Genomic DNA, 14,273 nt, shown 5'->3' on the forward strand with positions numbered 1-14,273 from the left:
TTGGGTAAATATAGAGCACTTACATTTCAGAAATCAATTCCATAGGTGCCATTTTAATATTACAAAATAATGTATTACTGCTAACTACGTAATGTTTTACTTTTCTAATCGTTTTATTCAATAATACTTTTGTTTACAGAATGCCATTTTATTAAATCCCCTCGTGACCAATAATAACTTGTGTTTTTTGATAACGTCACTTCCGACGTCAGCCTCCGACGCTTCCTTCACGTGCCGACAACATGGCGGCTCCCATAGAGATTCATCTGGAGTTTGGGTAGGTGGATTTTAAAGGCTTTATTACTCTCTGTCGTTACTTTTTGTGGCTCCGTGACAGAGACTCAAAGCGACTCTGTGTTAGCTTCACATACTTGGTGTTTTAGCAGGAAGCAGGCGCTTTTAAATTCCGCTCCGAGCAGCAGAAATGATGAGAACCTCAGAGAACAGAGCTGCCAGCCGACTGACTCCCCTGCTAAACACAAGCTAACATCTCAGAACATTACAGACTCATGCATCCTCCTGCGGCGAGCCCCTATTTAGAATCAAGGATGTTTATTGTTGCATTTCCGCAACGAAACTTTAACACTTCCAAAACAAAACACAGTGTAACAAACAACAAATATTAAGAGCAAAAAACAAATATTTACAATAAATACAAGTATTTACAAGTAGTGTAAAGAGTGTAATAGTGCAATGAGGTGCAATATCTGCTTTAAAGTGTCTGATGCGAGTAAAATGTTCAGTTTGACATGAACATGGTCTATCAGTGAGTCTCTGTTTGAGAGCAGGGGTTGACAAAGAGTTCCAGCTCTGGGTTGTGCATGTTTGTGTTCAGAGGAGAGGGAGGGAGGCAACAGCTCGGGAGAAAAAGCTGTTCCTCAGCCTGGTACCTCCTCCCTGATGGCAGAGGGACAAACAGGGAGTGTCCTGGGTGGCTAACGTCCATGCACATGTCCCGTGCTCTTCTCTGCATGGCTTACTGTACACAGAGTCTAAGTCCAGGAGCGCCCACGATCCCCTGTGCCACCTTTACCACCTGGCACAAATCCTGTCCGTCCTTTGCTGTACAGCCCTGGCAGAGTATGCTCTCGATGGTGCTTCTGTAGAAGTTTCTGAGCAGTTGAGGGGCCAGACCAGCCTGCTTCAGCTTCCTCAGGAAGAACATTGTCTGCTGGGCTTTTTCCACCAGTTTGGAGGTGTTTAGTGTCCATGTCAGATCCTTGGTAATGTGCATGCCAAGGAATCTGACTGAGTCCACCCTCTCCAAAATAAGGACAGTGAAAATTATAACATGAGTGTCTGAATTGTAAGGAAAGGCACATTTATTTGTATCGCATAGTCAGACAGAAAAATTAAAGCATTGCATTAAAACCAACATTAAAATCATAGAAATGAAGCATGAATAAAGACAATAAAGTGCATTTTATAATACAAGCATGAATAATGTAGTGGAGTGGAAAGTGTAAAGTAAAATATAAAAACCAGAGTAAAGAAGAGGCACCGCAACATTTTAAGTACATTACCTGAGTAAATGGACTTAGTTAATTTCTGCTACTGCCAAACAGTAAAACCACCAGCACTGAGAGACTCTCCAGCAGTGTTGCAAAGCCATGAACAACATTAAAGCCGATATAAACATTGTAATGCATAGAAAAGGAGACTGGAGACACACTTGCATTGCAAAATGAGACTAGACACACTGATAAGAAAAGTATGAAAACTGACTCACTTGTGGCTTTCTGACCGGATTTCACACTGAAAGAAGCCAACATCAATTCTGAAAACAGTAGATAAGTGAAAATGACTCTGTAATGTGTTATTCTTCACACTAGTTATTTTACAGGCCCCATAGTTTCCTATATTTTCCTCGAAAGGACCTAATATGTAATGTTAAATGCATCATTAATTTCCTGTATGGTCCTCTATAATTTAGTGCTGATTATCGGGGAAACTAAGACGGTTTTTTTTGTTGTACAGGTAATAAATTGCTATTGTAACTTCAAGAATCTTCTAAACACAGAAACTTTCTCTCTTTAGGCTAAGCTGGTATATTTAATCCTGCAAATTATTTTATTTTTAGGGTGGTGGCATTAGAAGTATGAGTCTACTAACAACATAAATGTGGGTATTCAACAGCAACAGTGCTCTCAACTTAACTCGGGGCACTAGTTCGTTGTATATCCTGCGGAAAATTGGCACAATGTCTCAACAGGGTGTTTGTAAAGTTTAAAATTTATTGAAAGAAATGAATTAATGAAGTGTCACGTAACAGCCAGTCCTAATGTATGACTGATGCATTGCCTTAATGCCACAAAACCACATATTATTCATGTATCTGTTCTTTTTTTTAGAGGAGGAGCAGAGCTGCTTTTTAATGGCATCAAGGAACACCATGTGACTCTTCCAAGCCAATCAGAACCTTGTGAGTATTATCTGTGATCTGTTTATGCAAGTCAGAGTCACAACCTTAATGTGTTCTAGCAGCCAATGTCAGGCAAAACTACAAGGGTTTTCTGTATTTATTGTCAGATAACTGAACATCTCCATAAACCCAAGTAAGACTGTGTTTAGAATTCCATCTTCAAGGACTTTTTTTTTGCTGTTTTCACGTCTAAAATCAACATGGCCGCCTATAACCAAACACCACATGGTATTTTTGCGCAAAAGTTCTTCTAAATATTATATATACAATTGAGGAAAATTGAAATTGAAAATTATTTATAAAGATATTGTGGTAAACATGTTCCTACATGTGATAAATCCACACTTGACTCACACACTACTTTATATTAAATAACTCAGAAAGCCTTGGAGTCTTCCAGTCTTTTCTTCAGGAGGAAATGACATCATGTGGAGCAGGTCATGTGATCTGGAATTAACACACTTCCTTGAGAGGTGTTTTGTAATTGGTAACCTCGTTGGAAGTGATTTCTGGGACACAGATACAATTTGTTATTTTCCATCTAAAATTTGATTGTTTGCAAGAAAAGAAATATCTCTCATGATTATCTCAACTTAATGAAAAGAATCAGCTCATTTTATTATTGTTTAGCTAATTAGAAGGTGGTTGGTATTAAATTCGGACGGTTATTTAGTTGACATTTCAGTGATATCCAGTCATTTTTATTAATAAGTGATTGTTTCCATGATAAATAATTATGGAATTTGTAAAGACATGATCATAATGAACAGGTGTTTTTTGTTTTTAATAAAAATAAATACAAGACATATCTCATGGACTTCAGAAGGCCCTCAACTATATATTGACCTTGAACATTATGGAAATGAAATTACATTAGAATGTGGAATAGAGACAGATGTTGAAATGTGTCGCAAAGGCTGTATCTATTTTGTGTAACAGTATTTTATTATGGTACTGGATCGGCCCTAGTAGCGTTTACATTATCATTTTCAACACGACACAAGTGTGAACTGCACAGATAAGAATTGACAAGTGGCATGGTCCTGGAGGAGCAACAAGGAAGTCTCCTGGGTGAATTCTACCATCTTTCTGGTGTATAGTGTTATTATTACCATTGTTAAAATTAACGCTGTAGAGTGGTTGCTGAATAGTAAATTTGTCGGCTAATATTGATTTAATTGGTTTAGGTCTCGGTCTTTTGCTTGCTAGCTGCTCCTTGAACCTTTATGCTGTCACTGTATGTCTGAATAAAACAACGAGGGACAACCCAGTGATGTCACATATCCCATGTCTGAAAAGGTACTCTACCTCTAATGGTGTATAAGTTGACAGAAAGAAGTCACTGCTGATATAATACAACAGCGTAACTTCAGATTTATCTTGGTTGACACTCTGTATGGGAGTTAAAAGTCGTGTTTTTGCCGACAGCAGGAAAATCTGCCAGATTGACTGGTCAATATTCAACGCTGATGCAAACTCAATTTTAACACTTTACCTTTAAAACAAGCGACGCTAGCATTCCTTTTGTGCTTTTCTGTGATAACCTACATTATCCTCATCTTCTCCTGTTCTTTCTTCCATCTTTCCTCTTCTGTAACATCTGTCTGGCCGCCTGTTGTTTCTCTTAAGTGATCCTTTCAGCCTTTTTTACTTAAAATGTTGATGTATGTGTGTGAAAGGAGGGCAGTCAAGGGACGTTTATGTTGCTAGAGACTAGTTTGTCTGTCAGTATTTCTGCTGCCTTTGTACACTCGTTTTTTCGCTTTATTCTAAGTTTTCCCCCCAGGATCGCAACTGATTCGATTTTATTTTGCAGAGGAATTCAGGTTCCTTCCACCTGAAGCCTGATTTTTTTTTTTTATTTCCCAAACTCGGCTTCGGACCCGAGTCGTCGAGAAAATAGAGTAAAAGCGTCGCCTGTGAATTGCAGCTGCCTGGAGGTTAAAATGTGATTTTATTATATATGTGTGAGTCAGAGAGAGTGAACAAACAAGAGAAATATGCGTCTTTGTTGTTTGACGAAAACAATGGGTGTTCGTCCGTGGGGCTGACGTTACCACGACAACTGAAAGACAAAAGTTGACCAGAACAGAGAATGTCAGCCTGATATGACCTTGCTGCTCCGGTTGACCTCTGCGTTTGTGCCTATTTGGGTCCAGAGGTTTTGCCGTGTGCTAAGCAAAGTTCTGAAATTGAACGCCGCGTGACCTGACCGATCATTTCCTGGATCTTCTCGCTCATCTCAAGTCTTGCCTGGCTGCTGTTTGTCAGGTTTGCTGATCCTGAAAATGTTGCGGCGAACTAATTTCGCTTTACACACCACCGGCGTTCGTGTTCATACGCCCCGGGTGCGAGTACAGGGGGGGTGCGGTGGAGGCAGATATAATTGCTTCTGAATCCTTCGTATTTCTTTTTGACCCCAGCCGGTGATTGATGACCCTCGACTGAAAGACCCCACCCCCTCTCTTTCTCTCTCTCCCTGTCTTCCTCTATCTGACTCTCCCTCTCCCTACGAGCACAACAAAACCCCCATGGTCGACGGATCACGGCGTTTTTTTGGAGAAAGATGGATGGCTCATCCCCCTCACATGACCGTCATAATTGCATGAAAGACAGAAAAGCCAGAAGAAGAAAGGCGGGCAGAGAAAAAACTGCACGCACAAAAGAAAAGCGGGAACGGTTTTGAATCAACATCAAAATGGCGCCTTTTCTCTCCCCTCCCTCCATGTCTCCTTTTCCTCCCACGCAACGCCAGCTATCCCAAGATGCATTAGGCGCCCGTGACGCATTTTCCACTCTCTCTTGTCTGTTTGTTCCCTCATTTTCTTTTTCCCCTTCTACCTGGACCGCAAAGGCGCTATCAAAGAAAAAACCTTCACCTTTCCTCCTCGTCCTCATCTGTCAGCTCCTAATTTCTTTGCATCGTCTCTCATCCCTTCATTTAGACGTCTTTTGGGTTCAGGATGATTTAAATTTGTAGACCTGTGTAACATTTTTACAAGGAAGCCATTAAAAAAAGGGCAGCGTCTGATGTTTCTGTTATAGAAGGCTTAATTGATGAAACTTTGCGTTATCACCAACCTGTTTATTGAACTGAGGCAACTGATTTTTTTTTCTGCTTTTATCACGTTTGCTTGTGTGTGTGTGTTTAAAGAAGGGGGTGTAAAAGAGAAGGCGAAAGATGGAAAGAGATGAAGGGGAAGAGAGCAACTTTTATGAGAGGGAGAGAGGGGTGTGAGGTGAGAGAGAGAGAGAGAGCAAATGAAAAAGTAAATGGGTGAAAGGATGAAAGAGCGAATAAGGGGTAATGGTGGAGAAAAATACCAATAGTCAAAGGCAGGAGGAGCGCAAAGAAAAGGAGTCACCACAAAGAAGGAGTTATGACTGCTGTAGTGATTAGTTCTGTTTTTAGCCCCGCAGAGGTGCAGGTCAATATTCACTGCCTAGTAGTGTGTGTGTGTGTGTGTGTGTGTGTGTGTGTGTGTGTGTGTGCAAGAGCAGGTATTTGTCTTTTTTTTATATGGAGGCCTGGAACCGTAGAAAACTAGCACTATCATTATACAACTGAGCTGGCAGGCAGCACTACAATTAACCTGGACAGCACACAGGCTTTAGAGCTCCACACTCACACACACACACACACACACACACACACACACACCTTATATATCACATATCATCTGCTCAATCTGTTGCCCTCAGAGCCACACTGACCAGGATGACACCTATAGAGTTTTTAATAAACATTTTATTGTCACAGCATTGTGGAATATGTTTACATTTATATATCTGGGGTGTTTTGTTTTTTTTTAATATTTTGTCATCAGCATTGGTTGTTTATATCTGAAGCATCAAAATTCCAATATTCTACAGATGAATAATAAAAGCTTTCACTTAATTTTTTTTAATTGTCATATACACACACCTAGTTTTGGCCCCCTATCAACCCCATCGGTGTAATTTCATAGTCTGGAGCCCTTCAAAAGGACAAATCAGGATTATTCCTGATTTTTACACATCAAGCTTTTTCAGTAATGTAATATTTGTTTGGGGAAAATGCTAAATGTGAGCCTGAATTCTGCATTTATTAGCTCCATTAGCTGAAAATCCAAATTTGGCTCCACTGCAAGCATCCAACATTCGTCCCCTGGGCGTGTTTCATGTAAAACCTTCCACCTTAGTGCTGTTTTGTGTGATTTTTAAGCGCTGCCTTTGATCCGGCTCGACTCCTGAGCGCTTCGCCGCCTACCTGCCGCAGCTTCACCGCTCTCCTCTTACACCTGGCTCGGGATGACTCGCTCGTCGTCCCCTTGCCCTCGTATCTGCTCCATCTGCTGCTGCTTTCTTGTTCTCCTGCGTTCCTGTAGCGTAATTGCTCTTTCTCTGTTCTGTTTATTTGCTCTCCGCTTTCTATCTCCTCGTCTTCTCTGTTCTTTCGTTCCTGTGTAAACCGGTCCAGGAGGCCGATTCTGTTAATTTCGACGGTGTGTATGTGCACGTGTGTGTGTGTGTGTGTGTGTGTGTGTGTGTGTGTGTGTGTGTACGTGTGTGTGATACGGCGACTAGCAATTGCAGACCTGCTGTCAAGTGTTATCACGTCAAGCTAATGCAGGTAGACACGTATGTAGGCAGCTGTGATCATGGAAGCAGTCGCAAGAAAATATGACAACTGTCTGTTTTTGTTGCATTTCACCCACTCCGTGTCCTCACACACTTTCTGCTCATTTTTAAATAAAAAAACATTCACCATTTACATTTAAACACACCACAGTTGACACACAGACTCCTCTTCCACCACCTTAATGTCACCGTTAGCCATACCTCTAATATATTCATTGTTAGTTGTTTAGTGGGGATTTATCCTAAAACCTCTCGTTGGCGTCGCCTTTGTGGCTGTCATGGGTCTGAGTGAGGCTCAGCCTATTGTTGAGACAAGGTCAATCTGATTGTTCAAGAGGTCAGACTCATAGAAAATTCAAGCATCGCTGATATTCAAGCCCAGACGAGAAGCACCGCGTGTAATGGGCATCAGAACATTATTAATCTGAAATGTGGTTGTTCGTTTTATTGCTGCTGCTCTGAAAAATTTCACTGAAAGTACGAGGCTCCAGAGGAATCTAATTGCCCTTATATATATTTTTAAAGACGTACATGCTTTTGAAATATGTCTGGCTTCATATTTCATTTTTTCCCCTTTTATTCTAACCTCTGAAAATGACACGTCAAGCTGTAGATGGTATTTTTTTCCCCTCCATTTCTACATTTTATACACGCAAACCATTAATTTTCTTTCTTTCTGCTCAAGGTGAACGGCGTTGCTCTTGGCCGCTGACATCAGTCAACCTTCCCCCCATTTCCAGTGTCCTCAACGTACACATACACTCATAAATATACATGCAGACACACACACACACACACATATGTATATATAGAGGCACCCCCTTCGTCCCGCCTGGTACCTCTGTCGCGTCACATCGACCAGGGGGCTGGAACCGTGCACCTTGACCCTTCACCTCTGACCTGTGACCTCCGTTGTCTGACTCTGTATGGGCTCCGTGTGTGTGTGTGTGTGTGTGTAGACGCAAAATCTGTTTACTCCCTGCCCTTCCAAAAAACACAAATGCTCATTTTAGTGAGAAACCCTGCTTCAGGTGATGGTTAGCTCTGGAAGTCGGCGTTGTGACGTCCTGGATCTGTTTGTGTGTTTTGTAGGGGACATGAAGCAGCTGCTGGTTTGGATCCAGAGGAACCTCCTGAAGGAACGACCCGAACTATTCGTCCAGGGAGACTCTGTGTGAGTGACACACACTGCATCTGGGATAACCTTAACGGATGTGTCGTACGTTACACCACCGCTGGAACACGTATGAACGTAACATTTGAGCAAAATTCCTCCAGAAGAGCGGCTCTCCACACGGGGAGCTTTTTTCTTTTTCAGTTAAAACTGCTGAAATGCTCTGAGGAAAAAAAAAACACAGTCTAGCCTTCAGGTTATAGGTTTCAGTAAGATGATTACCTGTGTGTGTGTGTGTGTGTGTGTGTGTGTGTGTGTGTGTGTGTGTGTCCAGGGCTCACAGCAGCCTTATAGGACTGGCTGACTTTTACAGCTGCCTTTGTGCGGGACTATTTATAGCACCATCTAACCAATGAATGGAGAAAAAGCCGGGGTACCTATAAACCTTATAGATTAGATGTGTGTGTTGGTGTGTGCTTTATGTTGGCAACACTCAGTTTTGTTTTTTTGAGCAAACCATCATCAAGGTGTTGCTTCATTATCTGTGTAAAAGGACACTGTGTGTGATTTAGTTTCCAGTCTTTACCTTGCCTCCTGTTCTTTTGTTCTTTCTCACTGCAGCCTTTATTTTGGGTGCATGTTTGTTCTCACAGGTTCCTCTCACGGTGCCCTTTTCATTGACGTCATAGTGCATGTATGAGGTGGAGTGAGAGGCGTTATCTCATCGCCCACATGACTTAAACTTACCTCTTTTTTTAGAAAAAAAAGCGGCATCTGTTTAAAAAAAAAAAAAAGATTTCACCCATAGGTGCCAGTTGTTACCCTCCCCCATTATCTCCATTATCCTCCTTAGTATGTTATTTTTGGGACCCCATTAATTTCCTGTGACAGTTTTTTTTCCCCCCTCTGTGCTCTTTAGCTTCAGCCACTTACGTCTCTCATAAGAAAACCGTCATTACTTTCACTGCTTGTTGGCCAGAAAACAATTTGAGAATTGCTTTTCTGCAAATGCAAGTGCTTTATTTATGCACATTTGCAAATAAAACACCATAAATATACATTGCATTAGCAGCAATAGGAATACTCACAGAGCTCTTGTTTGTGATTTAATATGGGCTGTAACATGGACACAACACACACAAGTAAACACTTATTATTTTGCACTTCTATTCTTTAAAAAATTCAAACACCAGATTCGTTTTTCTAATTTCTCCTGGATATATTTTGCTCTGAATGCTATTAAACAATTAAAAACCGACTGAAAAGCTTCCAAAAGGCATTATTTATTTTCAGGTGCATTCATTGCTTTTTAAATGTAAATTGCTTTAATGGGATTTGTAGGGTTTGTCAGACTGTTTCAAACAAATTACCGTGGCCTGTGTTTCCCCCCCCTCCGCCTCCTCTATTCACCTCCCCAAAAAGCCTAAAACTGTAGTTGGGAAGTATTCATAAAAAATGTATTAGCTGATAATTTACTGTTTTTAATGTGCGTAATTTGACTGAATTAAATCTAGGGGAAAAAAATTTAAAATCTCATGCTTGAAATTTCAAGGATTACCTTTCAAAATCAGTTTTTATTGCAAATAATTTCCATTTTTGTTGCCACGCTTCTACCGATAATTGTTTGTTTATCATTTTAAAGCCACTCAGATATTTAGACTTTATTTAGATTTTTTGAATTTGTTTATTCTTTAAGCTTTTATTTATGTTTTTTCGGATGATAGTGTACACATAAGAGTGTCTTAGAGGTTCATGGAATCTACCTGTTTGGAGCTTTTCCATGTCCGGGTGTGTGCTGCCTTTGGGACACACGTCTGACTGAAAACGGTGTGTTTTCCCACAGGAGGCCTGGGATTCTGGTGCTTATCAATGATGCAGACTGGGAGCTAATGGTGAGCACTGGGAGCCACGTTCACTGTCAGGTGGTGTGGAGAGTGTGAGTGTGTGTGAGCGTGTGTGTTTCTCAGCACAAATATTTTCATTTTGACATATTTTTTAACCTTTGTCGTGTGTTTTCAGGATGCGCTGCTCCACTCCTGAGTGATTAGAGATCATGCAGTTGCTTAAAGAACGTGTGTGTGAGCGTTTAAATCAAAGTGTGAGTGGGAACCTGTATGTTCTCTGATAGCGAGGCCGTTCATTTCCTCTCACTCGGTTAATGTTTCATATAATGTGGAAGCAGCAGCGAGACAAGTTTGTCCTTGGGGTCTCGTATGTGAACACACATTTACATGCACACGCAGTCTGAACGCTTCAGTCTGAATGGATTGATTCAATTACAGGACTCAACGCAGGATGTAAATGAAATGAAAAGTTTGTCATTGATTGGACCCCAGTTGAAGCACAGGAGTGATGCGCACGCTAATAAAGGCAGGTATTTCTCCTCTGGTTTGTTTCCTGGACCTCAGGGCGAGCTGGAATATCAGCTGCAAGACCGAGACAACGTTGTGTTTATTTCTACTCTGCATGGAGGATAAAAGAAGGAGCGCATATCTGCAACAGTTCCAGCCTTTTTCCTCCATATCCTCTGCACTCTTTGCTCCCCCCCCGCCTCCTCCACGTCCCAGTAACACGTGACCCCATTGGATGCTGTGGATGTGTCATCCCACGCTCAGACCACTGATGCTGGTCCACAGGAATGAGTGGAAATTCAGAGATGGTCACCATGGCAAACGTGGAAGCTGTGAGATGGGAATCCTGCAGACAATTTTCTGTTTTTTTTTTTTTTGTTTTTTTTTTAATCAAACTGGTTTAAGCTGCTGTTGTACTCAGCAGCTCACTGGTGCAAGTGTAAATACCTGCAGTCAGTAATCCTACCTTCCTCTGCTGCCATCTTTCCAACATGAGACAAAAATGATCCTATTTTGAGTTTTTTTCACCAGAAATACAAGAAAACTCTTTACCCTTCCATTAGCATTTATTACACATCTAATAAATTGTTTATAACTCACACTGTTGTTATTGTGAGTAGATATAAGGAAATTTTAAGTGTTTATTAATATGACAACAATTAAAACTCATATGTAGACATGTTTAGTATGATTACAGATGTGTTGTTTATCTGTTTACACAGAAACAACCAGATGCTTCACAGATTTAGCTGTAATTAATAAATATGTTGATAAACACGTTAAAATATCTGTTTATCTCCTTACAGGTGACTGTTTAGTGTGTTGCAAACCATTTATTAAATGCTAATAGTTTACTTTTAAGTGCTTTTGTGTAACTGACGTTTTTTTATTTTATTTTTTGTTTTTGTTTTGCTTCTTTGTTTTCCTCAAATGGAAATAAATAGAATCTTTCTCTACCATAATTTGTGCAGTGGCATAATTGCAATTTTTCTGCAGTGTGTATTTTTAAAAAATATTTTCAGAAAATGTATTCTGCGCGTTTTTTGTTTTTTTTACTGTTTTTATTACATGTGCATAATTGGATATTTTTCAGGAATTCTATATATTTAGGAAAATTTAATTATTGAACTCGCCTCTTATATTAATAAATGCGAATACCATAAATCTGTTTTTGTTCATATTTATTGTTGCTACATGTTAATTGCCGTCAGTCTGACCGTTTTGTGATTTAAAAGTTCTCACATTTTCTATTTAATCGCAAGATTTCCCGCCTGTGTCACCATAAATGCTCAGTTTTGTGTGTTTGAATGAAACCAGCCTGCAGCACACAGGGGCCTCTCCAAACGTTTTTTTTCTCTCTTCTTCCCACAATTAGGATTTTACATCACGCTTCCATAATTCGTGCTGATAGTTTATATGATCGATTTAAACCCAGTTGTGAGATCTCCCTGCAGTTTTAGGCTGATTTGAGGAGACTTGAGGGAGATTTTGGCTTCCTATAGCCAGCTGGAATATTCATAAGAGGCGCAGGAGGGAGGCAGCGCGCACATGTATGTATAGATGTAAGTGTGTGTGTGTGGTGGTGGTGGTGGTGGTGGGTGGGGTGTGAACTACAGGACCACTGCGGGAGGTCGAGGTCTAGCCTCCGGGCTGCCCTCCCCTGAACGCCCGGGGCGACCTAAAACCTTTTCTCGGTTGTGGAGTCCGATTTGCAACGGGAAACCGGCCTATAATGGCCGCTAGAAAGGAAATGCTAATGAGGCTGTGAGGGGGTTAGAGAGGGGAAAATGTAGCTGTGTGTCAGCCAGGGCAGGCCGAGGAGGCTGGAGAGACACTTCCACTCAGTGTGGATGATCACAAACATTTCTCTGCGTCTGGGTGTCTTCTGCCATTTAAAAAACGTTGCTTTTTGTCCGGAATTATTTGGATTAAATGTGAAGAAATGGAAAGTTTACGCAGCGTCTTGTCCATTTAGAGCTTAAATTTAAAACTGGAATCTGCTGTTGTGTTAGTGTGCGTGATATTTTGATATTTCGTGTCCAGTTTTTTTTTTTATTCCCTCTCAGTTTGTCTTGTTATTTCCCAGAGCTGAATGTATGTGCATCTGTAACTGCTGCAGGCCTCCAGTCCACAGCCTGCACTGACTGACTGATGGCTGCTCAACAGGAGACGATGCTGGACCTGCATCATCTCCATCCCATCATAACGATGCGCACAGCTCAGGCCACTACAGGGGGAATAAAGAAAAAAAACTCTGGTGATCTCCAGGCTGCAGGTGAACAAGCAGGAAGTAAACAAATGGCCTCCAAAATGAACTAGGAATCTAAACGTGTGTGTTTTTTAACCTAGAAGGCTGTTATTTTGTGAAATTATTTGATAAAAACAGCGAATTCTTGGATGAAGAGATGCATATTTACCTACACTTATATTAATTGCAGATTTTTATGCACATTTCCGTTTAATTTAAGATTATTTAATATATAAAGGGGCATCCACCTGATTTGTTTGATGCTTGGAGGAAAATAAACTAAATTCGTGTTTCGTATTGCACCCATAAAGGCTCCAGAGCTGAGACTTGAAGCATGGACAAACCAGTGGAGCTGCAAAAAAGCAGGAATAAAGGTGACATATGTTCAAAAAGCCCACAATCCCAGGTATCTATAGCATCAAACGCCACTACTAAAATGTCCTCACATTCACACCTCCCACTGCACAACACTGCAGCCTGAGGATTATTATTATTACTATTATATGAAAAAATGTGATTTTAGTGCAAAACCCTTCCACTTGTAGCTGTTTTTAAATCCTAACATCACGTGTAGAAAGCATGCAGTCGTTCAAAAATCCTCAAACAGTATGTTGTAATGTTCGAGGCTTCGATTATTCTGAAAATAAAGTCCAAATAAACTGCAGAAAAAACGATCCACGCTGGACACAGAAGCGTTTCTGCAAGAGCAAACAAGACGCACTAATCCCCAGGAATTAGGAGAGGTTAGCCTTTAATGTCCAACAGCAATACACATGTTGGCCATTTGTGAGTGTGTGTGAGTGTGTGTGAGTGTGTGTGTGTCTCGAATTAATTAGTGAACGCAACTGGCAACCATATAGGAACATTTTTAAAAACACATGTAAAAGGAAGAAAATGAAATGATTTATATGTGTGTGTTTTGCACTAAAACTGATTTATTAAATTCTGCATTGGTTTATTTATAGAAGTTCAACTGTTTGACGTTTTTTTATATTTTTAAAAATAATAATTGGAATTATTTTAAAGAAGAAAATGCTCTAAAAATTGTTGTTAGCATTATCCTTTGTTTAACTAAACAAAGCTAAATGATCTAATGGGCCAATAAGTGTCCCACGTGATTTATCAGTGACGCTGTTTGGCTCCAGCATCAATCCTCAGGCCACGTTTTGGTTTCTTTTCTGTCATTTTAATACTATGTTATCTTTAAATTCACTCAAATGCATCTGATTTTGGATTAGAAGCAATAACTGCACTATTAAATGCATTTTAAGAGCTCTGTGGGATTAGCCTTAATAAGCTCTAAATATGCTCTTAGTATATTACGAAATGATTCTATTTTTGCAGCCAAATGTAGCTTTTAGCAAGACGTCCAGGTTTAATGTAATTATTCCTATTTATCCTGCTCGCTTTTGAGGCTGCTTCATGCATCTGATGCTCCAGTTTTTTTTTTTCTTCTTTGCTCATCTCTGCAGCATGCAGGCCTCAGTCTGGGAGCACTCAACTCACTGCTTCCTACTA

General features: G+C 40.4%; 1 protein-coding gene across 2 annotated transcripts; it reads left to right on the top strand.

The window, feature by feature from the left end:
- The first annotated feature begins 195 nt into the window (after positions 1-195).
- urm1 (ubiquitin related modifier 1) lies at positions 196-11,469 on the top strand. 2 transcript variants are annotated; one of them, XM_022198212.2, is made up of 5 exons: positions 196-277; positions 2,352-2,422; positions 8,135-8,216; positions 10,000-10,048; positions 10,565-11,469. In XM_022198212.2, the coding sequence occupies exons 1-5, from the start codon at positions 243-245 to the stop codon at positions 10,631-10,633; spliced, it is 306 nt and encodes a 101-aa protein (XP_022053904.1). In that variant the 5' UTR covers positions 196-242; the 3' UTR covers positions 10,634-11,469. The 2 variants fall into 2 exon arrangements, with proteins under 2 accessions (XP_022053904.1, XP_051794424.1); XM_051938464.1 differs by lacking the exon at positions 10,000-10,048.
- Positions 11,470-14,273: the final 2,804 nt, after the last annotated feature.

Source organism: Acanthochromis polyacanthus, chromosome 18, assembly GCF_021347895.1.
Source record: "Acanthochromis polyacanthus isolate Apoly-LR-REF ecotype Palm Island chromosome 18, KAUST_Apoly_ChrSc, whole genome shotgun sequence".
Lineage (NCBI taxonomy): Eukaryota > Metazoa > Chordata > Actinopteri > Pomacentridae > Acanthochromis > Acanthochromis polyacanthus.

What these genes read in the sequence shown, in the direction of transcription:
- urm1 (XM_051938464.1), top strand. Translation starts at nt 243, where the DNA reads ATGGCGGCTCCCATAGAGATTCATCTGGAGTTTGG. An exon ending in TCCAAGCCAATCAGAACCTT is followed by an intron (nt 2,423 to 8,134) that starts GTGAGTATTATC and finishes TGTGTTTTGTAG; the next exon opens with GGGACATGAAGCAGCTGCTG. An exon ending in TTCGTCCAGGGAGACTCTGT is followed by an intron (nt 8,217 to 10,564) that starts GTGAGTGACACA and finishes CCTGGACCTCAG; the next exon opens with GGCGAGCTGGAATATCAGCT.